General features: G+C 43.0%; 3 protein-coding genes across 7 annotated transcripts; 2 read left to right on the plus strand and 1 right to left on the minus strand.

The window, feature by feature from the left end:
* The first annotated feature begins 288 nt into the window (after window positions 1-288).
* On the plus strand, window positions 289-3,882 carry calr3b (calreticulin 3b). The gene is made up of 9 exons (XM_079284659.1): window positions 289-434; window positions 807-908; window positions 1,182-1,385; window positions 1,484-1,578; window positions 1,701-1,910; window positions 2,138-2,251; window positions 2,373-2,516; window positions 2,612-2,704; window positions 2,823-3,882. Exons 1-9 carry the CDS (start codon window positions 338-340, stop codon window positions 3,039-3,041), a joined length of 1,278 nt encoding a protein of 425 aa, XP_079140785.1. The 5' UTR covers window positions 289-337; the 3' UTR covers window positions 3,042-3,882.
* Window positions 3,883-4,878: 996 nt separating this feature from the next.
* Window positions 4,879-18,562, plus strand: LOC306789321 (epidermal growth factor receptor substrate 15-like 1; the record flags this gene model as incomplete). Of its 5 annotated transcripts, none has more annotated exons than XM_079285218.1 (24): window positions 4,879-4,911; window positions 5,423-5,464; window positions 5,610-5,699; window positions 5,788-5,835; window positions 5,931-6,026; window positions 6,242-6,307; window positions 6,388-6,513; window positions 6,631-6,690; window positions 6,804-7,070; window positions 8,216-8,373; window positions 8,641-8,806; window positions 8,938-9,000; window positions 9,926-10,011; window positions 10,213-10,285; window positions 10,544-10,705; window positions 10,931-11,128; window positions 11,577-11,741; window positions 12,060-12,168; window positions 12,458-12,597; window positions 12,909-12,960; window positions 14,184-14,269; window positions 14,522-14,585; window positions 16,687-16,703; window positions 17,042-18,562. In XM_079285218.1, 24 exons carry the CDS (start codon window positions 4,885-4,887, stop codon window positions 17,186-17,188), a joined length of 2,508 nt encoding a protein of 835 aa, XP_079141344.1. In that variant the 3' UTR covers window positions 17,189-18,562. The 5 variants fall into 5 exon arrangements, with proteins under 5 accessions (XP_079141344.1, XP_079141340.1, XP_079141341.1 ...); XM_079285214.1 differs by having other exon boundaries at window positions 4,885-4,911; window positions 14,525-14,585; XM_079285215.1 differs by lacking the exon at window positions 8,938-9,000 and having other exon boundaries at window positions 4,885-4,911.
* A 1,206-nt stretch (window positions 18,563-19,768) lies between these two features.
* Window positions 19,769-22,205, minus strand: LOC306788851 (Krueppel-like factor 2). The gene is made up of 3 exons (XM_079284524.1): window positions 21,907-22,205; window positions 20,722-21,631; window positions 19,769-20,602 (listed from the first exon to the last, which is right to left on the minus strand). The coding sequence occupies exons 1-3, from the start codon at window positions 21,976-21,978 to the stop codon at window positions 20,427-20,429; spliced, it is 1,158 nt and encodes a 385-aa protein (XP_079140650.1). The 5' UTR covers window positions 21,979-22,205; the 3' UTR covers window positions 19,769-20,426.
* Between the last annotated feature and the right edge of the window lie 2,611 nt (window positions 22,206-24,816).

The raw sequence follows: 24,816 nt of genomic DNA on the forward strand, positions 1-24,816 counted from the left end.
ATGTGGGTGATAGTGATATGTATGTCAATGCATCAAGATTGAGCCAACTATGGTGACTATTTTATTTTCTACATTTTGTATTTGGCACCCTCTACAGGAATGTTGAAATGATGACAAGGTGGAAATGAGTGAAATACTCACTGATCCTGGATCGGGCTCCGGAGAGGACATAAATTTCGTGGTCTACTGTGATTGGTCCAGACACACCACCTCGTTGTCCAATGGCATGCATACATCTGTTCGCTGGAGCGACTCTGAAATATTCTCTCCTCTTCCTTCTTCGCAAGGAATTCAGTACTTTGCAAGGACGTTGTCAGTAGTGTAAAGTTGAGCTGAGATGGGGAAAATGCAAGCCTTGGGTGTAGTTGCGGTAATGTTAGCAGTGTACTCCGTTCACGCAAAAGTTTACTTTCGGGAGGAGTTTCTCGACGGCGGTAAGTTACAAATGAATATAAATGTATAACACGAGCTGTGCGCGAGGTTAACGTTGATGCATTGCATGTTAGCTTGACTGTTAGCCGTCATTTTGTCACAATTACCATCTTGAGTTTCTCTTGAAAGCCTGTTTGTTTTTAGTTTTTCACGGTTTTCTTGTTCAATTGGTGATTAAGTGTTAAACGCGTCACATCAACGTTTTCTAACTTTAACTGGGTTGGCAGCTGGCTTGCGTTAACTTTACCAAGGCCCCGGAGCTAGCAAACGTAACACCCACACTACTGACACCGACATTGCTGTGGCCTAAGCTATTCATGTATTTATAAAGTAATTGTTTAAACCTCTGCGAACTTGCTGGTCTCTCTGTGCAGATGAATGGAGAAGTCGCTGGTTGAATTCCAAACACAAATCTGACTATGGAGAGTGGAAACTAACAGCTGGCAACTTCTATGGAGATGCTGAGAAAGACAAAGGTAAACGTTGTGTGTTGTCTACATGATTCTACTCACTTGCGTTGATCTGTGTTCATTATGGCTAAAAAGATACCAAGGCACCATTAAAAATGTGTTTGGGATGTAAATTGTCCTAAACAGCTCGTTAATGCAAAAAATGTATGAGATCCAGTGTATGTTTAATTACCTTCTTGTCTCTGTTTTGTAGAACAGTTGTCACACTATAAGCCAAAGAGAACCTATTTTGTTTTTGTCTTGTGTTTGCAAAAACGTCCTTCTGCACTTTCTCTTCAGGTCTGCAAACCAGCCAAGATGCTCGCTTCTATGCGACCTCTGCCCGTTTTGAGCCTTTTAGCAACGAGGGCAAGCCTTTGGTCATTCAGTTCACAGTAAAGCACGAGCAAAAGATTGACTGTGGTGGCGGCTATGTGAAGGTCTTCCCTGCAGACTTGGATCAGACCGGCATGCATGGAGAATCCTCCTACTACGTCATGTTTGGTAAGTGATAATGTGCATGGTAATTAACAATTATAATGAAATGGTTACGATAACAGGATTTGGAACATACATTTAATTGTTTTTATTTATTCACCCAGGCCCTGATATCTGTGGCTACAGCACGAAGAAAGTCCACGTCATCTTCAATTACAAGGGCAAGAATCACCTCATCAAGAAAGAGATTAAGTGCAAGGTAATTCTGGCGTTTTAAATTTAGGGGGAAAAAAATATATAGTTTTTTCTTCTAGTATAAAAAACAAGCACAGCCTCTCTACTAGTGGCTTGATCCAAACGATTGTGTTTTTTTTCTTCTAGGATGATGAGCTGACCCACATGTACACGCTGATCCTGAATCCAGATCAGACCTATGAGGTGAAGATTGACAACGAGAAGGTAGAATCTGGCAGTCTGGAGGATGACTGGGATTTCCTGCCTCCAAAGACCATTAAGGACCCCGACGCCAGTAAGCCAGAGGACTGGGATGATCGTGCCAAGATTGACGATGCTGATGACGCCAAGCCTGAGGTACATAAGCTTACTGATATAAGTAATAAAATGAGTCAAATGCACCATTGTTCTGGTTTGCACTGACTGAGGGTGCTGGTATGGAGGTTAGGGTTTGTTTTTAGGAAATGCCGACTGGAGGAGGAATGCTTTTCCATTTATTACACTCCAGGATTTTCACAGCAGTCTTGCGCTTTAAATTGACGTTCATAATTCGATTAGTTACATTTTTTTTTTGTTGTTGTTAGAACTGGGATACTCCTGAAAACATTCCAGATCCTGATGCTAAAAAGCCTGAAGACTGGGATGAGGATATGGATGGAGAGTGGGAGCCACCCATGATCCCTAACCCAGAGTACAAGGTAGGCTAACGTTAGATAGTCATGGCTTATGCTTTGTGTGATCTCCTCTACCTGAGAAATGGCTAATATTTCCTCAGCTTTTCCTTTGCTCCCTGATGATGAATACCTTTTTGTATTGCAGGGAGAATGGAAACCCAAACAGATCGATAACGCCAACTACAAAGGAGCCTGGGTGCATCCTGAGATTGATAATCCTGAATACAGTCCTGATTCAAACATCTACAAGTTTGACAACGTTGCTGTTTTAGGTCTTGATCTTTGGCAGGTGAGAGAGGAGAAAAAAAATCATCTTTGATAGTAATGTTGTTGCCGTAGTGGTGCTTAAACTACAGTTTAACATGTTTTACTGATTTATCTCAGGTGAAATCTGGTACCATCTTTGACAACTTCCTTATCTCAGACGATGTGAAGGAAGCGGAAGACATTACAATGGCGACATGGGGTGTGACAAAGGTGTGCTGGTGCTCTTTTTAAGCCATATTTTGTCATTTTCACAACACACAGAGCAATTGCCAGTGAGATACTGAATAGATTAGGCGACATGGTTTGATTATCTAAACTTTCCCCACAGGAACCCGAGAGGAAAATGAAACAGGAGCAAGATGACTTGAAACGAAAGGAGGACGAGGAAAAGAACAAAGAACAAGACACCGAAGTTGATAATGATGAAGATGATGGCGATGGCGACGATGATGATGAAGACGTTGATGAGGAAGAAACAAAGGATGAAATGGAGGAGGCACTTTCAGAAATGGAAGACGAGGAAGCAAAGCTTAAAGATGAGCTTTGAGGAGGTGTGGCCAGAAATGTTGTCTGTCCCTCCTTTTAGAAACTCTGTCCTGTATTTCCCAGGGGTATTGTGGCTGCTGTGCATCCTTTCCCTGAGAAATTTCCGATTTGGACACAAACCAATTTGGGGGGGGGGGGGATTTGAATACAATTAGTTTGTCTTTATTTTTGGTCATGAAATTACCTTATTGCCCCTGAACTGCTAGATTGATTCTAAGGTATTCCACCTCTAAAGTCCATTCATCATTTTGTGATATCAGAGAAGAGGGAGAAGTTGACATCCAGTGTTTTCTCGATCTACACGTCTACTTTAGATGCAGATTCCCCTGCACAGGTTAGAGTTAACCAGAAGCTGTGATTGGAAAATTTGACATTTGCAGAGAATAAGAATTAGCCATTAAGATTCATTGTTCCCAGATGACAATACATCTTGGAACTTGGTGAAACAACAAATGCACATAACTGAACATCTAAATTCATAATCTGTAAGATTTATGCAAAATATCACCAAATACAGACAGAAATCAAGATTGTCGTGTAACTTATTTTGGTTGTCTGTAGCGCTGACTATTTCTTTTCCACACTCTTAAGGCATAATTGAATGAAGTGTTCAGATATAAATTAATCTTTATCTAAGTGCACAGTGAAATTGTTTTTCTACATTTAAATGACATGAATGTCTTCATGGTAACGTGATGGATCCTGCATTATTTCTGGAAAGTCTGGAGAAACAGATGGTGAGCCCCTGGTGTGACTCGTGACATCATGAAGGGTCGCACACTTATTTTTATTGGCCAGAATGTTATTGATACCAAAGTTTTTATTAAAAGATTATAACCTTATTGCCTGGTCATATTTCTTACTACATATGCACGTTTTTGGTATTTCGTTAATATTACTGTTGTCTGACTTTACACCTACTTAATGTTTTGCAGTGTTGGACAGAATTGAAAAAAACTAATTTGAGACTTTTAGTTTTAAAATTAAAATTTAGGAAAATAAATGAATGGATAATGTTAAACCTTCAACTTCAGGAAGGTGGGTTCACAAGTTAAGTTCCATTTCCTCCAAAGCATTTTCCAATTCAAAATTAGGATGGGGAATTCCATAACTGGGACAAAAGTGGCGAGATCGCCATAGAGATTTGTTACACTCCAAACTCCATTTAAAAAGGTTTTCACATGTCATGTTGACCCAAACAACATAAATTGCCATCTGACAAATGTGGAATGGTAACTTGATTTAGTTGATTTTGCATACGGAATACCGAAACCCCTGATAAACTGCTGTCTGTCCAATAGTATAGTTAAGCTTATATGTGTGAACAATTAGGAAATAGTACCACTTCTGAAATCGAATGGGTTCTTTTTTGTTTCTCTGGGCCGGACTTCTCCTCTAAGGGGCCCTGGAGCAAAATGTAGATGTGACCCACATATTCCTCGACCTGTATATGTGTTGTGTTGCCTCAAAGCAAGCAGCAGATGGCAAGTATATCATATTTTGCCAAGAGCCACAAAAAACCAACCAGTCCTCCTGCTGCTGAAACACTCCCAACTCCAGGTTTACTACATGAGTGAATGGGATGGGCGATAGTAGCGTACTACCTTTACATCTACTTTATCAACTTTGTTGACTGTGAGTTTATGAAAGGGACAATCTATGTTTCCCATCTGTAATCCGTCTCAGCGTCAGTAGGTGGTGCGTTCATAGCGGTTCATAGTTCAGCCATTGTCACTGGTGTAGTGACCGAGAACGGTTCACCGGAACCAGGGCCCCACCGGTCTGTCGCCGCTCGTGCCCGCTCGGTTAAGGGGCGGTTGCGCACTCCCGAGACACCAGGAAATATGGCGGCGCTCATGACTCTCAGTCAGGTAACAACTCTCAATATCTCAAGAAAAGTGTCAAATGTACTTATTGATCATTGCCAAGTGACAGTGACAGTCGGTGTGTGGCCTAACCACATTACTACTTCAAATCTGCGGTGAATAGTGGAACCGTGGAACCGTATTAGCAACCTTTCGTTGTCAACTAAGTTAACACGGTTAGCTAGGTTAAGTAAGGATAGCAGTCCTTTACGTTTTAATCGAGTAGGGAAGCTAACGTTAATGTTACTAGCGAAGTAATTAGCTTTTGGTCGAGGGTGGTGCTGATCAAGATAAAACGTGGCTAACTAGTAGCTAGAACAAACCTTTAGTTAGTCAGCTAACGTTAGCGATCAAAGCTGTGTTTAACTGAATGATCTAACGTTAACTAGCTACAGTCTGCTAACGTTATAACTATGCTTTGTAGCTTCTGAACAACTTAATTTGATGTATGTGTTAGCTGACAGTCTCATTTACAACTCAGCGTGTGTTTATATTTCTCTCCTGTCTGCTTCTCCAGTTATCAAGTGGGAACCCAGCCTATGAGAGCTACTACAGACAGGTAAGGTCCGGGGTCACTGCTTTGATTTCTACTTCAGAGCTTCGAGTTTTCATTCAGCTGAATGTGATCCGTCATATGAAATCAATTGATGAATACAGTGATGTCTGTTGTGCCCGCTTAGTATTGCTTTATTTGTTCTTTGTAGCTGGATCCAGGAAACACAGGCAGAATATCAGCTGGAGATGCGGCTCAGTTCCTTAAGAAGTCAGGGCTGTCAGACAGTACATTGGGGAAGGTGGGTCACAAAACCGCCCACATGTACACGAAATAGAAATGTAAACAATAGCATCTAAACTGTTTGTTTTTTTGTGTCTTATTTTTAGATTTGGGATTTGGCAGATTCAGAAAGAAAAGGCTATTTGGATAGACGGGTACACCTGCATTCCTCTTGGATTTAGCTGTGATCGGTGATGCTGATGTGTGCATAAAACACCGGATTTGACTTGTATTTCTTCCTCTTTCGTAGGGTTTCTTCATTGCTGTGAGACTTGTGGCCTCAGCACAGAGTGGAAATGATATCAGCCTTAACAATCTCAACCAACACTTAGCTGCACCAAAATTTGTAAGTCTCTCGTAAGACTCCACTGACAATCACAATATCCAATGATCTGGTAGGGAACGCACTGAGCAGGGAAAAGCTTTTATTGGTCGTGTGAGAAATGAATGGACGTTGAATGTCTCAGAAAGTGATATTGTAAGGGTAAATTGCATCACTACCTGTATTTATATGTTACTGTTTGCCTGCTCTGCTTGTTTGTTAATCTCACTTTCTTACAGAAAGATACTGACAGCCCATTATTAAGTGTTTCAACGACGGGACCTGATTCACAGTGGGCAATTAGGGTGAGTTGATACATTTGTCAAGAACATTCATGAGAGAATTAAGCTTGTCACCAAAAACTTGTGTTTCTTTTCTTTCCCAGCCTGATGAAAAAGGGAAGTTTGAGGCCATTTTTGAGAGTCTGTGCCCTGTAAATGGTCTCCTCCCGGGTGATAAAGTCAGGCCAGTTTTAATAAACTCCAAGCTACCTCTGGATGCGTTAGGAAAGGTGAATTTACTTTTTTTTTTGTCGGCGTGATGTAACGCAGAACCCTATTGCAGATTTTCAAAGTTAACAATTCAAAGAAAGCACGCTCATTTTGGCATTTACATAATGTGTCTGTAGATTTGGGAGCTAAGTGATGTGGACAAAGATGGACAGTTGGACAAAGAAGAATTCACAGTGGTGAGCTGGTGCCTTTTGTTCACTTAAAGTTTTACTGTTTCTCCAGAGTTATTCTGGGAATATTTTTTATTTTTTTTGTATATTAATAAATGATCTGATTTCCCATTTTGTAGGCAATGCATCTTGTGTATCGTGCCATGGAAAAGGAGCCTGTCCCAACTGCCTTGCCCACTTCCCTCATCCCCCCTTCTAAGAAGAAGAAGTCTGCAGGGGCGCTGCCCGGTGCTGTGGCTGTGCTGCCTGCTCTGTCAGGGTTTGCGGCTGGCCCGTCTGCTCTCAAAGAGTCCCTGCGAAGCACTCCTCCTCTGGGCAACACTTCTCCCTTCAGCACCAGTACCGTCAACCTCTCTCCAAAACTCTCCTTTAAATCCAGCTCACCGGTACGTCGCCTCACTTGCGCTTCTCTTGAGGTGTAGCGACCATATCACTGCATCGATTAGTCTGTAGGGGGGTGAAAGTGCTCCTTCCAAAAGCTGTGCGATATGGTTAAAATGACTATCACGATATTATTAGGAACACATATCCTATATTGCTATACATCCCAAAATTTAAACTCTTTGAAAGTTGATGAATGTTAATATAGCGTTAGCGCCCAGCCCTACTTTCTCCATTAAGAAATATATTCCCTCTCATTAAATAGTTGTGTCACCTCCCTCATGAAGGAAACGGGGCTCTCAGGATGCTGTCTTGGTAGTTTCACACAGCTGCCTCCCTGAATTAGTTGCATGCTTCATCCATTGCTCGAGTGCAGCGTCATGCAGTCGAGTCCAGGGTAATCTTGGGATGCATTAGGATGTCACTTTCTAAATGTGGCTATTTACTTTCAAGTAGTATAAGATGGAAAACACATTCAATCCTCTTCAATACATTTAGTGTTCCTTCACCCTCTCTTAAGTAAGCGGTCAAAAGGGCAGAGCCTTAAAACCAGCATTTAAATTATTGATTCTTCTCAGTTGCTGATTGGTGGACTGGTTTTGCCACATTGTTTTGAGCATTGTCCAGAGGCCAATGTGTTCCTCACTGCCTTGTCATGGCTGCAGAGATTGTTTTGGAGTAACAGGTTTCCTTGAAAGGGAAAAGAAGCGAGACCGCGATCGCCTGACTGCCGTGACGCTTGTTGTCGCCCTGTTCCTGTTATGCCACTTCTCATTCGTGTTCTTTGCTGCTCGTCAGTTGAATTGCCTTTTCCTCTGATTTCTTACCCAAGGCAAAGAATTAGTGTGCATACCAGATTGCTTAGAATGCAATTTTCTTCCATATATGTACTATGTACAATATGTATCACTTGCATTGGCTACAGTAGCTTGAATTTAAACTTGTGTTTTACATGATGTTTGATTGCATATGGTAGTTCAGTGACAAATCATCATAATGTTTGTGGTCGACGGTTGGTGAAGAAAACAGTACATTTTCATCCACTATGTTTGGCAAGACTTACAGTGTAGTTCATTTTTACTTTTCACCAGTATGATGCACAAATACCACCTGCTATAAACAAAGAATTGTTGTCTTTTGTTCATTCCAGCCAGTGGTGAGCTGGGTGGTACCGGTAGCTGACAGGGAGCGATATGACGACATCTTCAAGAAAACAGACGACGACAATGACGGCCTCGTTAACGGAACTGAGGTCATAGAGATTTTCATGCAGTCCAGTCTCTCCCAGACTATGCTGGCACAGATATGGTGAGACGACACACTAAATCAGCCATAACTACGTGAAGCTAGTCTCACAGAGTATCTCTATAGCTCCACCTGGTGGACAGGTTGAATCACTACAACTCTCCCAGAAGATGGGTGCAATATAAGAAAGAAAACAATATTAAAGTGTGCTATAACAAGGCGTTGGGAACAGGTGAGCTCACAGGGCATTGTTGTCAGCAGATGTTTGGTATCTTTTCTCAGGAAGAATACAGGATCTTGTCTTTTGAGTGAAGTCTCTCCTTTCTGCAGGGGACTCGCTGACACCAAACAGACGGGCAAGCTGAACCGTGAGCAGTTCTCTCTGGCCATGTACCTGATCCAGCAGAAGGTCACTAAAGGCGTAGACCCTCCTTCCTCTCTAACCCCAGACATGATTCCTCCATCAGAAAGGACTGCAGCTTCAGCAGCGGGCCCTGTGAGTCCTGACTTTATCCCTCAGCAACCACTGCTTCATCTTTTACTTGCCCAGTTTGTTGAAATTATTCCAAAGCTTTTTTTGTTTTTGCTTCTGCTTTTTTTTGAGCTCTCTTCTGTCCTGTCTAACAGATTTATGTGGGGCTTATGTCAGCTGCGAGGCCTGAACTTGCTGCACTTGCTAATATGCGCAGAGTGAGTAGTTGAGCTTTGTTTCACAAGGTGGCGCTTTTGTTCTGTCATATTCTCAGTCTGAAGCACGATGTGCAGACGGGACCATGTTCCTCATATTATTCCCAATAAACAGGAACACAGAGTTTATTAGATCTAGTTTACTCTTCTATATCTGTCATGTTTTGGATTTTCCCCAAATTTGAGCACTGCCACCTGCTGCAGTTTCATCATCATTGGTGTTCAAAGCAACCAACGTCCAGCTAGAGTACAGTTACTTAATAATGTATGTAAAGCAGGTAGTGTCACCTGCTTTACTGGTTATTTACACAAATAGAATATCCAGGGCATTGTAGAGGCATTGCATCTTTAAACAAACATCATAAAAAAATGAAATCTAAAGATGTGTTTGTAGAGTCAAGTTCTAACATTTTTGTGTCAGACCATCAAAAGCGTATGTCTGAACCAAGAAGAGAGGATTCTGGGACACTGAAGGTGAAAGGCTTGAACACTGATATATAAGCCAGATTTCACCAGAGTCCTTTGTATTCTCTTGTCTGTGTGCATTTCTCCTCATTCATGTATTGTCTGGAAGCACTAACCCCCCCCCCCCCCCCCCCCCCCCAAGCTGTGTGAGGTTTCTGTATTTCCTTCCTGTGTCTTTTGTTTTGTTGGAAGTATCGGCAAGGAGCTCCCCCCACTCTGCGTGCTGTTCATGTCCCCTCAGCGCTCCTTCTCCCTCCTTTTTGTCCCATTTCCCTATATTTTTTAACATACTCCCCCGTGTCCCCTCTTTTTCGTGTCCATGTTCTTTGTCCTACCTTCCGTCGTCACTCTTGTCGTCTTTGTTCTCACCTTCTGTCACTCTCACTTTCATCCGTCGTACTTTCTTACCCAACTTTCCTCCCCTCTCTCTCTCTCACTGGTCTTCCTCTGCGTCTCGCCTCAGGACAGCACCAGCTCCACGGGATCGGTCGAGCTGACGGGCATCAAAGAGCTGGACGACCTCAGCCAGGAAATAGCTCAGCTGCAGAGGTGAGTAGCAGGAGGACAGCTTTGTTCCTCTTCCTCTCAGAAAAAGGAGGGTAGGTTGTAGTGAAGTGATGTTCTGGTTCAAAGCTCTTCAACTCTTAGATACATTTTTTTTCATCAACCAATTTATTTATCGGCTTAGTGAGGAAGTACTAACACCATTTGTTACTTAACTTCCTCCTCTCCCATGTTGTCCACCTACAGAGAGAAATTCATTCTGGAGCAAGAGATCAGAGAGAAGGAGGAAACCATCAGACAACAAAGTAGTGCCGTTCAGGTGAGGCTGAGCCAAAATCATTGTCAAGTTGTCTGTTGAAGGGTCAAATATCAGCGAAATAGTCAACAATACAAAGTTCAGGGGCTCAGAAAATACATAGTGTAGTGTAAGTACAAATCTGTAAACAAAGCAAAGTTATGAATCCTTTTGATTTATTTTTGAAGTGTTGTACGTTTAGAGACCCACTCAAAAAGATGGTAAACGTAATCACTATTGTGTGTGTGTGTGTGTGTGTGCGTGTGTGTGATGGACCCTCAGGACATGCAGAGTGGATTGGACAGGGAGAGCAGCAGCCTGCAGGACCTGGATTCGCAGAAGCAGGATGCCCAGGAGCGTCTGGAGGAGATGGACCAGCAGCGCTCCAAGCTGGAGGGAATGCTCAACGACGTCAAGCAGAAGTGCCAGGAAGAGTCGCATATGGTTAGAGACTCGACTTATTACAGCAGGAAATGCTGTTATATTTGTGTTATTGGTAATATACATGCGGAATGCTTTGGTGTTGTTGGGAGTATGATACCAGATGTCAATCAAACTACGAGGTCAGTTGAGGTCGAGGTTTGTTTCAAGGGAAACGCTGCACCGTATTACTTTTAACAAAGTCACAGATAGTGATTTTAAATACAGTCTTTTGCTTTCGCCCTCCAGATTTCATCGCTGCAGAGCCAGATCCGCTCTCAGGAGAACGACTTCCAGAGCCAGGAGGAAGAAATGAGCCGCACCAAGACGGACCTGAGCCGGCTGCAGGATGAGGAGGCCCTTCTCGAGCAGAGTCTGCTCTCAGGTCGGGTCCAGCTGGACAGCATCACGAAGTCTCTCAAAACCACTCAGGAAGAGATCAACCAGGTCAGTGCAGGCAGAGTAGCTACATCTGTGGAATTTAGACTTGTTTTGTGTTGATGGTTTTTTATAACGCGGCAATCTCACTCGGGAAACATTACTTTTACTTTAATGACCTTCGTGCTTCAGTATTTCAGTTGTGATCAACTTAACCACTAACCACCTTTTACAGAAATTGCTAAATCCGGTTCAGGTTATTAGTTTTTTAGTGAGTGAAGGTAAAGCCATGACGGATTGGACTTCTGCAGAATAAATCCCATTCAAGTAATAATGTGAAAAATATTCTTTTTCTTTTGAAAACGCCTTTTTATTTGAAAATGTGGCGTTAAATCATAGTGGCTTATCCATTTCTGCCAGGTGGGACATGGCCAGTGTTGACACCTTTTTTTAAATTAAACTGAGACAGTAAAGGAAATCCAATTATTGTGTGATTAAACTTGTATGTGTTTTTTAGGCTCGCAGTAAGCTGTCGCTGATCCAGGATAGCCAAAAGGAGGTGACCAAGACCATTGAGCAGTACAACAGCGCTTTGAGCGACATCAACGGAGGAAACTTAAGCAACATGCCGGACGCAGGCGAAGGGTTTGCAGAGAGGGAGAACAGAGGTTTCAGGAGTACGGTGAGGAGATCACGAATACATCCTACTGCTCACCTCAAGAATTCATCCTACTTTTCCTTTTGTCCTCATGAGGAGCACTTTTCACATCACCAACTCCTAATGTGCCTGTTTCACGACCACTCGGGTGCCAGAGGAATGCAGATGTGCTCATGAAACCTTTGTTGTAGTCCCAGAAGTATTGAGTTGCTATATTTCCTTGCCCTATGTCATACATGCTGCAACATAGCGACGACTAAAAACATCAGTGTTTTGCTGAATTGTGTGTCAACAGTCAAGCCTTGACTTTTTTTCTTTTTTTTTTCTGAATTCATTCATCAGGACGGCTCTTTCAAGTCGAGGATCGCCATGTTCAACAACAGCAGTGCCAGGGAGCCTGCAGCAGACCCCTTCCAGACAGAGGACCCCTTCAAGTCCGACCCTTTCCAAGGTCTGAATACCTTCTGTATCTCTTTATTATTTTCTCCTGTATGTATGAAAGGCTCATGGCTGTTCCCTGCTCTGCCAGCTTCAATTTGATTTCATGTGTTCCTGTGATTAAGCATTTCCACTAAATACCTGAAATGTACTTGTTGTGGAGTTTTAATTAAATGGAAATGTATGTTCCAGCCTGTTTCCTGCTTGTGGAAAACGTCGATGATTATTTCTTCTTTAGAGGCTGAAGATGATTGCGGTCCACAGCCAGCTGCTCTCTTCTCACTGACTTTTCCTTTTTCTAGATCCGTTCGGAGGAGATCCTTTCAGAGAAAGCGACCCCTTCAAAGGCACCTCACCTGAAGACTTCTTTAAGAGAACCGACAAGTCAAACCTGTTTGGATCCTCGGAGCCCTTCAGCAGAAAGCCCACTCCCCCGCTCAAGGTCTCAAACGCCGCCTTCTTTTTACCGCTCAAATGATGTTTGTTGATCGTGGTTCTCTTGTGTGCAACGTGAGAAAATCCAATGCTCTTTTGTCAAAAAGTTCAAAATGAAATACGCTTTTCAATGTTAAATGTTATGCTTCAGCTGTTAGTGCTGATAGAAACAAGCTCTGACACGTCTTCACTGTTGTATTGGAAAAGCAAACACAAAGAGAGATTTCTGGCGGCTGTGCTGACATTGTCGGTGTTTAATGGAGATCCTTTCAATAGCTTACTCACTCTACTTGTGCTTTGCTTATTTGTTTTTCTCAGCCAAGTGCCCTCAGCAGTGGGGACCCTTTCCCGTCACACAGCCCAAAACCAGGTACGTTGCTGGTCTCAAGCATCGATCGACTTCTTGCCGTCATAAAGTTTCTCAGTTTAGCTTTTATTGTTTTTCCAGTTCTCTATATTGTAGTCCATGCTTTGCTTACGAACTTAAGACGGGGTGATAAAGATTCTATGCTTTTATTTGTTCTTGTCAGTCGTATTGCAGTAAGGCAGGTGATGGCCCTGCAGTTAACCCTACTGTACTTTGGCTTATTGGCTTATTGTCGTCTCTGCACTATATAAGTGCAGATTTCCCAGAATGAGACACTGAACTCTATTAACTGACATCTGAACGTTTTTGTTGTTAAAAACAAGTCTCAAAGACTCATTCTTCGCCATTCTGGGTGACGTGTTGGATTTAGATTTTATTTTTGGGGCGCATTGGGGGCAAACAATTTTTACTCGCTGTGGCTTCAATTTTTCCTGTGGTTCAGGGCTATTTTTAGTCGAGTACCTACGCATTTAACTACTGGCCAACTAAAAATACTCTCCCCTACCCTGGAAAAACAGGAGGCTTGCAGGAGCCAAGCATAACAGAAACTGTGACTGCTGGCCCTTCTCTACTAGAATACACTGCCACTCCTTGAACCAGTTCTCTGCTGCCTCTGTCCCGTCTTTATATCTGCTGCTATTGAACCGCTTTGCCTCGTTCGGTACGGAAGTTGTTTTAAGTTAGTGGCTAACTCTGGTCGATGCGCTGCCATGCAACACACCTTCAGAAGAACACAGAGGCAACTGTAGAGCTGAGTTACTGTGCGTAAAAGAAAAAACACACACTGCCGACTTCACATGAATGGGGGTCTGTTGTGGTTGCACACTCGCAACAAACATATTCTGTTACCACGGTTATTTTTTTCACTGTAACCAGCTGCAGTTTGCTGTTTTTATCATTAAGCGGCAGACCACTGAGCTTCAAAACAACCCGGGCACAGTTCTGGTTAACAGTGCGCCAACTGACACCTTTAATTATCTGATCAGATGCACACGTCAGGTTAAACAAAACCGCTGCTTTCCAGGGTTTGTTTTGCGAATTGTCGTGGAAAATGAAACGGTCATGCCACATGCCCCTCTCTGAAAATAGCATGCAGGCCCCTTTCAGAATAAACAAGGTGCCGGGGATGATTTCTGAGTCTGAACTTTAGTTTCTGCCCTTTTTTTTTTTTTCTCCGTAAATGCTATCAAATGTTCCAAATGCATTTCAATGTACTCTTGTCACAGAGGCGTTTGGGACAGTGGACCCCTTCGGAAGCAACTCTTTTGGTAGCAAGGGGGGTGGATTTGCTGACTTCAGTCAGATGTCAAAGGTAAGCTCTGGAGACTCTCGGAGTTATGAATCAGTTGCACCATGAAGCATCGTTTTCCGTTCGGCTGTAGAAAGCTGCGTTGTTAATTTTACTTTATGATTGATGACTATTTTTTTTTTATCTGCTAATTTATCACATTTATAAAGTATTTCTGGTATAAAGCCAGAGGTATTAGATCTGGGCTGACATTTCTGTTGGAGTCATCATTTCGATTTTTTTTTTATTTTTGTCTATTCCCTTGTGTGTGAACAGAAGTCGGACAACCCTGTCCTCCCATCAAAGAAAAATGTGCCTAACCGGCCTGCGCCTCCCTATGGTAAGCCCTGACTTAATGTGTGTGTGTGTGCTTGAACATTACTGTGCTTACGGCTTATTTGAATGATTCAGTGGCGCTCATATTTACCATCTAATGTGGCTTTGAATCAATAAAGTTCATCATGCCAATGTGAATCAAAAAGTTGGCGGTTCGATCCCCGGCTCCTCCTTTTCCGCACGTGTAAGTGTCTTTGAGCTGCACACTGAACCCCGGAGTTAAACGCAGATGTCAAATTCAACTGTAATGTAAAAAAAAAAATACAGTTGAAGTTTCATTAGCTCTTTACTGCTTTTTGACGGTTGTAAATAGTCACATAAATATCGTGGGAGCAATGTTTTTGCAGTGCTCATTGTGATCGACTGTTTTCTTCTAAAAGAACTACTTCCCCGTTGAGCTGTGAGGGTGCAGAGAAAGCCGTTTCTTCTTTTGAAGTTGTAAACAGGAAAGCTGTTGGTAGAGGTATGGCTCTATGCTTTCACACAGGGATGAGCCGTTGTTGGTGTTATAAAGGGGAAATAGCTGGTGTGAAGTTAAACTCGTGAATCGTGGGATGAGATTGAGAGCTACTGTTCAATGGCGTTTGAATGAATTCAGCCTGGTGTTTTATCTTCTTTTATTCAATTATTTTTTTGTTGGCGTGTATGTTAAGTCACACACTACCCACAGGCCGTGCCCAGCACATGCCCTTCCGCTGTGACCTTGCACTTAGCAGAAGCCACAGCGTGAGAAAGTCGGTGTTCCCCTTTGCTTTACCGCACGCAGAAGGGTAGAGATGAGTAACCGCAGTTAGCCAGCAAAGATGGCCCCAGAGATGTGCCTCCTAAGAGACGGACAAGTGAAGAGCCCACAATGCAGTTGGGTATGTAAAGATGGAGCTTTTATTTCCTTGAAGCGTTTCTGCAGATGCAGCCTTTGTGGCGTTGGCGCACAAAGTTCGAGCGATGGCATAATCAGGGCCGCGCTATATTAACGCTATTCTAGCAAATGTGATCAAAGCTTACAGTAGACCAGGGTGTGTCAGTCTTTTTGCAATTATGTGTTCCATAAAAGCAACGCTGTGCTTGTCAGGCTTCAATGCATCAGTGAGCCTTACTCAAAAATGCGGTTAACACCTTTTTTTGGAACCAATATATCTCTCCCCAGGGTGACTGCTCTGCATGGCACGAGCTTAAAGCTGTTGGCTTCCTGTGAAAAGTGAAGCAACACAATATTTGCACATTAGTCTTGAAGGTGTGAGCTTATTTTCCCAAGGACGCTAGATGTTAGCTTCTGAAGTGAAGGCACTAGTTTAGTGGGTTGTCTAACATGGAGTTTGTGTTTATTTTGTTGAACGTCTTGATTGACAGTAAAGACTCTGTTGTTACGACACACTCAAGTACAGCATCAAAAGACTGTCCTTTGGGTTTTGCAGATGTTTGCTCTGTAAGTGTAGTTCGCAATTTTCTGATGGGTCAAGAATCGTGGTCAGCATAAGCTGCTGATCTCATGATCTCACCCATCAGCTCTCCACCTCACACCGGGACCTTAGCAAGCAATCCTCCGTGCTTACTGGCTGTTGACTAACAACTGATGGAACATCTGAGAGCGTTTTTAAGGGCTTGGCGTGTAAGGAAATGAAATGTCTGCATGGCTGACTTGGACAGTCCTCGTTACTTGTGTCCGTCGAGTCGATTGTTGCCTCCGTCGGCCGGGTAAAGGGGCTTTTACATGCTTTCTGTCGTCCCTGGCTTCAGCAGGAAGTCAAGATTAAAGAGTTTCAGTCAGCGAGTCGGTGAACTTGCCCGGTCAGGTAGCACTTGAGGAGCATTTTTCAACTCTTGAAGTACAAGCTAAAGGCTTTATTGCTGTCAGAGCTTGAAGTGCCTCAAAGGAGAGCACAACAGAGTAAATCTGCCTCTTTGTCCGCCTCCTTCCGCTTCTTTGCCATCGTGCACAGCCTAACGGCTGTGCATGCTCTCGAGTGCAGAGAAGATGCATGGCAGGTTTCTGTGTCGAGTTTGTATCATTTGTCTTGACAATAACTCATTTTATCCCTCATGACAGCTGTGAAAGTGGTTTGAGTTGTTGTTTTTTATCGAGCTCTTTATTGTAATTTTTGCAGGATCTGAATGTGTCAAGGTAAGACTGTGGTCAACCTTTTGCATGTGAAAAACCCGTCCGCACTGCATAATCCGAGTACTTGTCACTGTGTTGTGTAAGAAGCTTTTCGTGTTGCTTTCTTGGCCGTCCAAGTGACATGTAAACGTCTGTAGTGTCGCAGTTGTTTCCCTCTGAATCCTTTCAGCTATGTTTGTCGTAGCTTTTGACGCTCTGCCTATTAAGAAGCATTTGATTTCAAATTTGCATCCGCCGTTTTTGCTCTTTGCCCTCGTGACTTCTCTCTATTTATGTTGACATTCCAGCCTGCGTCTCTGCATTGTTTCGGTCCGCATCTAACGTTTGCTTCTCTGCTCCAGTTTGGAAGTGAAAACCAGCAGCTGGAGTGGGTCAAACGGGAGAGCGAGCGCGAGGAGCAGGAGAGGCTGCGGAGGCTGCGGCTCCAGGAGCAGCAGGACCTGGAGCTGGCCATCGCTCTCAGCAGGGCCGACATGCCCAGCGCCTGACCGGCCGGGGCCCGACCGCATCTTTTTTTTGACCTCTTCCGGCCGCCTTACGGCCCTCCGTCGGCAGGCTCGTGACAACTGCACCAACACTGGCCCGTCATGACTCGCAGCCCCTGTTACCAATTTGTGCAAGAGACCAGTGTTTCTCCAGCCGTGGCTGGACTCGTGTCATACGACTCCACATTTAGCAACCAGTTACGGTTCATTGCTCCCAAACGACACGGCAAACTGTAATCGAGGACAATACGGAGCCGCTTGATTTCAGCCCGGCTTCATCCTGCAAGAACATAGCGGTTTAACGCGACCCACACCAGCAGGCTTCTCCACTACAACCCAACATCTAGCTCCATATCCTGTTATGGCTAATCACCCTGCCTTATCCAAAAGCCGTTCTGTTGCAAGAAACTGACCTTTTTAAAGGATATTTTACCGTTTTATTTATATACAAAAGCAATGAATCTGTTGTGTATGAAGTACTTGTAAAATGCACTGTATGAACAGTTTTTTAAATAGCCTATAGAACCTAGAAAACGACATTTGTATTGAAAGTCAAACCAGATGGGTTAACTTCTCTGGTGGCCTACAATCGCTTTGTCCAATTTCAGATTTTTTTTTTTTGAAGAAACGTCATCATCTACTGTAAATATTGTTGGATGGTGGTTTTATGTACTATCCCTAGAAAAGATCATATTTAAAAACAAGCCACTGGAGCTTTGTGATGTGATCGTCTATCACATGCTTTCGGTTTTTTTCTGTGTTTCTTGCATTTAAGTCCAAATAGCTTTGGTTAAATATAGTTTAGCCCCGTATCATCAGTTGAGGTCTTCCTTTCTTATGAACAAATACACCTGATGTCTACAGCCTCTGCGTGTCAGATGGTTTGTCATTGGTTGCCTCGTTGTTACGCCCAAACAACTTGCCCTCCCGTACAACTAAGAGCCTCTATAAAATGGAAGTCGTGTAAATCTACATTGTTTATACTGGTGCTGTTACATTTAGTTGGATCCTTTCTACTGCTTCACACTACCACTGATGCTCGAGGACATCTGCTTCCAATTTTGTGCTTTTCTCTCAACACTCAAATCAACCTTTGGATCTTTTTTTATTTTTTTTCTGTGGATTTTTTTTTTCCCCCTCATTTTATTAATGTCTTCTACTCCAGTTGACGGACATTTGTATAAATGACTTAAAATATTGCATCCTTGTAATTATATTAAACTAATCAGGTTTATTCGGCACATAATGTATGCATATTCCAGACCTTACTGGACATGGACAGAGTGATGGCGCCTTATTTATCAACATATCAACCTTGTAATGTTAAACAGTATGTGATTATTTAACGAAAAATCACTGTAATGTCTTTTAATTGAATAAAAGTGATTTTTAACATTCCTGGGACAAGGTAAGTGTCATCTTTCTAAATCAGATATTGTAGTGACACCAGAAATATATGAGCTAGTTCCACGTGATGGGAGGTCCTCTATATATATCTATGTATATATATATATATATATATATATAAAAAATGATATATAATTGGAGAGGTGGTCTCGAGGAACAGTAGCTCAGCATTGCACAGACATGATGTGTTATGAAGGAAGGCAATGGTCAACTCTTCTTTGGTCTTAATCTGATGCTTTGATAAAATGTACACTACATAGTTGTACCGACATGAATACAAGTTAGTGTTTATATCGTGTGTTGATATTGGGGGGGAAAGTGAAATGAGAGTGATGCATTTGCATCTCCCACTGCAGATATTTTTAACCTCCTGTGGACTTCCTCTTTTCAAACATGATACATTCTAGTAAAGTGCACCAACACATCTAAGTCACTGTCTGTGTGTACATTGTGTTCTACATCAACCGAAGCGATGAGATAACTGTGACACCACTTTTGAGGAAGGGTGTGGTTTTATCAAATTTTTTTTTTAAGTTTTAAAATTGTCACATGGAGTATTGCGTCAATCACCGACCACACATTGGAAGAATGTTAAATATTGATCTAGTTTTCAAAAATGCCATCTGGCTTTGATGAATCTACTCAATGCAGCCTTTGATGCGGGAGAGACAAATGCTGACTGACACCATGCAGACATGATGTGCACGGACTCGGATACTTTGAAACTGTGCACAGTGACTCTTTGTAATTGTAGTATTAAGGCCCTTTGATGTCCTGCTATAATTTACATCCATCAGAAAGGGAGTCTAAGGGCTCCCTGATGAGGGTTAGCTGTGCCCCTCTGTCCAGACGGCTCCCGGCTCACTCTGTAATTATGGAAATGGCGTGTTTGTATTTATAGGCTAAGCCCACAAGCGGCTGTCCTTCTGTGTCTTGCAGCTGCAAAACATCACAGTGGAAATCAAGTGCTCTTGTGTTCAAATTAAAGTGGGTATACGATATAACCTATTTCGTGTAACTGATCTGATGGTCTGCAGGCCTGCTGCAGTTCGACTGGTTGTAAACGCAGTAAGCCTGTTGACTGGGTGGATGTGGTTCATTGAACTAAATGTGTGAACAAGATGTATCTGAAATGACAGCATGAAAAGTAAAGAGCTCCCCAGTCAGATGTTCAATTTCATTGTTTTTAATATTTACAATAAATATACATTTTACAGTATAAAAAACATGTACATATTTATATAAATTTAAGTGAAAAATAATGCACAGGACATCAAGCCCTGGTAGCGAACAGAGGGGCTGGATCCAGGAGTTTCACGCGAGAAGACAACAGCAGCTCCAAATAGGAATGATCAATAAAATAAAGCAGTTCAGGCCGTTCAGACATTGAGGCAGTTTAAATTAAACATTGTCTCTGCACATGTCAGGCAACGATGCGCATTTCACCCCTGTCAATAAGAACATGTACTGTTTCATGGCCATGTCGTTCCATCACTAAGAGTTTTACAGTAGCACAGTCATAGAAAGGCACTTTTGTGTCAAACACAGCGTTCCAGTTCTGTCAAAGAAGAGTAGCCTCGTATATGTACAGGGCCAGCCCCTTCTTGGTCTGCCTGTTCTAAAGCAAACAAAGCTTTTCTAAAGCTTTTATTGAACCAAAGTAGTACCAGCTACATTATTAGAATATAAAACCACTAAAACTTTTTCATTCAATATTACATATAAAAAAGACTTTGGTCATTTGGACAACAATTTAAATAAAAAAGACATCAGTTGAATCACAATAGAAAAGAAAAGAAACACAGCACCCTCCCAAGTCCTTATGTGGGCTCCTTCACATGTGTCTCTTCATGTGAAGTGCCAGGTGGTCAGACCTGGAGAAGGCGCGTTCACACAGGTGACACTGGAAGGGCCTGTGTCCGGTGTGTTTGCGGAAGTGACGGGTCAGCTCATCGGAGCGGGCGAATTTCCATCCACAGCCTTCCCAGCTGCAGTGGTATGGCTTCTCACCTGCGTACACAATACAAATGGGAGATTATTAGTAAAAAGAAGACATGGTTTTGAGCTATGTGCGTAATTGCGCACACATATAGTCGTATTTATCATGATGGATATGGGCTCAGACTTACCAGTGTGAGTTCGGAGATGTGCCTTCAGGTGTGAGCTCTTGGTGTAGGTTTTCCCGCAGCCAACGTAGCTGCATGTGTGCGACGCCGTGCGCTTCCGTGGCCATGTGCGCCGTCCTCTCTTGGGTTTGGACTCCAGCAGCTCTAGGGGAGAGGAGGGTGGTGTGAGCATCACCCTCTGCGCGCCTGGCTGCAGGCTGAGACCTTCGTCGTACATGCCAAAGGCAGCATGCGGAGCGTGGTAGGGCATTTGCATATGGGGAGCCTGAGGGTGGTGTGGGAAAGCCGCTGGTGTGTGATACTTCTGTGAGTAGTTCATGGGCTGGCACAGCTGTGACTGGCAGTCCGAAGCTCCCTGGTTGTCGGGGCTGAGAGGCGGGGTCATGTTGCTGACTGCCCGCGGGGAGATGGCCACTCGGGGCTGCTCGAAAGACATCATGCACGAAACGTTACCTTCTTGCTTGATTTTGCTGCAGCTCTGGGGCACCATGCCCAAAACGGGGCCGTAGCCGTCCATGGGGGGCTCCACTTTGATCTCCTGCCGGGGAAAATGAGCCGTGTTGACATAAAATCTCCCCTGAACGCAGGGGTTGCGCGTAATGCCATAGTTGTGGGTTCCTTCGGAGCGGAGCAGCTCCGTCATGAGGCTGGCGCCGTACGGCGGCGGCGGAGAGCGGTGGTCGTCTGCTGCGTAGGATGGCACCGGGGTCCCCGTCATGTACATGCTGAGGTCGGCTGTGCTCACAAACTCCGCCGCGCAGTCTGAGCCAGTGGTGTTGGCGAGAATAAAATCCAGATCCAAGTAATTACTCAGATCCTCGTCGTCCCTTTTGCTGTGATTGTCCAGGTTGTGTACCATTTCAAGCATGGAGCAGCTGGCGGAGACTAATTTGTCCGTGTCTCCTTTCCACCTCTGAAAGAATAAATAGATGTTTTTAGATATGATGTTTCTGTGAAATAAAATACTGTATATCGCATCTGAAATCCAACTGGAGACGCAATTCAGACACAAACTTAGTTTTCTTTTCTTAAAAACATGTTGTTTTCTTGTTTTTCCCAAAGCATATATGTTATTTCGAACGCTTTGCTAAGATAACAGTACAAAACGAGTGAAAGAAAGTGACATATAATCCAAATCAAACATATCCACAGATTTTGAAACACAATACAATATAACTTTTAACTTACGTTTTCCCATGTTTTTTCTCTTTGGTTTGAGAATGTCGAAAATGACGGCAGCATCACTCCGGATAAGGCCATCGTTTGGTGAAATAATAACTATATCTCTTGTCAAAGTCGCGTTTAGATTGAGCGAAAGCCGCACCAGATCTACTGTGCGCCTATTTCACTGTCGCTCTCCACAGCTGCGCTCCAAAAGACATGAACGAGTGTAAAAGTGGAAGGAGGTCCTCCAAACTTTATAAGTCTCTAGCCCGAGTGCGCCTGGCCAATTGTGAGAGCTCAGGAAACAACGTAAAGTTTGGTAAAATTAGCTCTTTATAAAGCGGCTCCTGCAGGCAGTGGGGCTCAGTGCTTCATATGACAGTGGACGCAGTGCAGAGGAGCCTATAAGCTGTAGGACCTCCCCCACACGCTGACGCAGGCACTCAACAGACCAGCCCCCTGAGCTGGAGATTGGAAAAAAAAAAAGTTGGAGTCAAATTACAAACACGAGAAATATAGCAACCACATTCTTACGTAATATGCTGAAGAGAAGAAGCCTAATGACAGAAATGGCTGGAGGCCAAGACGCACCAACAACTTAAAATGACAGACTGTCAGTTAATCATCACAACAAACGAGATATGGCTTTTTTTTTTGATGAACAGTAATACAAAATAGAATTAGACTCAGAGCAGTGGGTTAAAACTTTGAAAGGAAAAACACAGACGAAGATATATTGTGTAATAAAACACAATCGTTTAACAGCACTTGAAACATAACACACAGACATATCCCAAAACATCAAAATGTATGCAGCATATTGGATCCGACAATATATTTGTACTTTTCCATGAGACTGCATCATCTATTATCAAGTCTGAAAATAAACGTGTCTGTTTTTGTTTTGTTTTATATCCATGATGACAAACACTCTGAAACATACAGCGTGCTATACCTTCATGTTTTCAAACGGGTGTCTCTGAAAGTTAAAAACATGAATAACGCAATAATACTTTCTATAAAGATCCAGATTTTCTGCCTCCACCTGTTTGGCGCGTCTCGCTCCCGGCTCATTATCATTAAGGGAAGCCCGTTTTGTTCTCTCGCAGCAGGCTTGTCCAAACAGGCGCCAGGGTCGTCTGAAACGATTTTCACGTCGTTTTAACGCTCTAACCACTCATGGTGTAAACATGATTTAAAGGTTAACGTCCTGTTGTTTCATCCATTCAGGTGTAAATGACGGACGAGGGGGCTGCGGTGTCGATTGGAGTCAAATTTGCATCACAACTCAGGGCCTGCTTGTTGCTGTTTCTGCTGAGAGATCTGGTTTCTGACTCGAAGACAGTGGGATTGTTTTCAGGATTCCTCTGGCTCCAGAGGTCATCGGGCCAACTGTAACTCTGCTCTACATATCATTTCCAATTCTGAAATAGCCTAAATGTTCAAATGTATTGTTTTTTAATGTAAAATCACTTGGGTTTTGATTGTCAGATCACTTCCTCAAGCAATTTAAAATCCCAAATAAATAAATGTGTGATAAGAATTTCTTTATCAGAAATAAAGGGACTGCAGACACATGTGATTGCGACACACATTCATTTCTGTTGTATTAAATCTCACAATCATCAGCAGTGGTGGAAGTATTCACCTGAATTACTTCAATACAAGTGTAAAATACAAGTATAAGTATTGGATTAAATGTTTCACTTGACTTAAAGTATTATCAACTAAATTTGGTAAGTATCAAAAATAAAAAAGTAATATTGCAGGCAGAATGGCTCTGTCAGCACTATACTTTCATATTCTATAATTGGATCACTGTTAGTGGTGCAGTCACATGTAAGCAGCTATTTATCTGGTCGAGATTTTTTGAGGTTGAATGCTGTTGGGTTAGTTTATTTTCCTTCATAAACTGTATCTTAATGAGCTTTTATGTAAATGAGACTTGTTTTTCTCGTCTTCCGAGGTCCTCGCGCCTTAACAATACATGTCATCGTTCATCCATTCACACACTGATGGCAGAGGCTACCATGCAAGGTTCCACTTGCCCAGCAGGACTAACTAATCATTCACACACATCGGGAGTAAAGTGTCTTGCCCAAGAACACATCGACATGAACCAGTGGAACCGGGGATCGAACCGCCGATCCTCTGTATGAAGGACTGAGCCACAGTCGTCCTGTGCAGTGTAGTTCAGTCGAAGTATGAAGTGGTAAAAAATGGAAACACTCAAGTAAAGTGTAAGTACCTTAGAATTGTACTTAGTGTACTTAGTGACGTTCTACCACTATGTGCTGTAACTACACATGACACAATTTAATCCAAAACCCCGGAGAGGGAAACACTCTCTTTCTGTAACAGGTGCAGTGACAAAAAGAAAAAGACTTAAAGAAAGACATGAAAGTGCTCAGTGTGATGATGATCTGCGCAAACACAGAACAACTGAGTCCATCCACATGACAGACACATCAGCTTTCATCAAGCTGTCATATCCACCTTCACCAGTAAACTCTGTCAGTGCAGCTGTGAGGTTTCCACATCCTGATCCCTGATCTGTGCTTGTGTGTTCAGTGGAAAGTGCGTCACACGGCAGGCGTCCAGTAAAGGCCGGAGAGGAAGCGGCCGGCCTGATGTCTGAACCCCGAACCACTGACTCTGACCTCGGCTCTGTGCAGCAGTCCATGGGTCTGCTACCAGTGAGAGTGCTCTCACTCTCACTTCCCCTCTTACTCAGCTACCATAAATGCTTTGTAATGCTCCAAAGTTTCAATTTTAGGACATTCACCCGCTGCTTACCTCTTGGTAGTTATGTTCAGACTGGCTCTGTCCAAAGCAACCAAAGGTAATCCGCCTAACAGCTCACTAATTGGCATGTTGTGTTTTGTTTGTTTAATCTGTATAAATGAACGAACGAACAAAAAGTGTAACAATGAC

The sequence above is a fragment of the Melanostigma gelatinosum genome (genome assembly GCF_949748355.1).
Source record: "Melanostigma gelatinosum genome assembly, chromosome: 15".
NCBI classification, from domain to species: Eukaryota; Metazoa; Chordata; class Actinopteri; order Perciformes; family Zoarcidae; genus Melanostigma; species Melanostigma gelatinosum.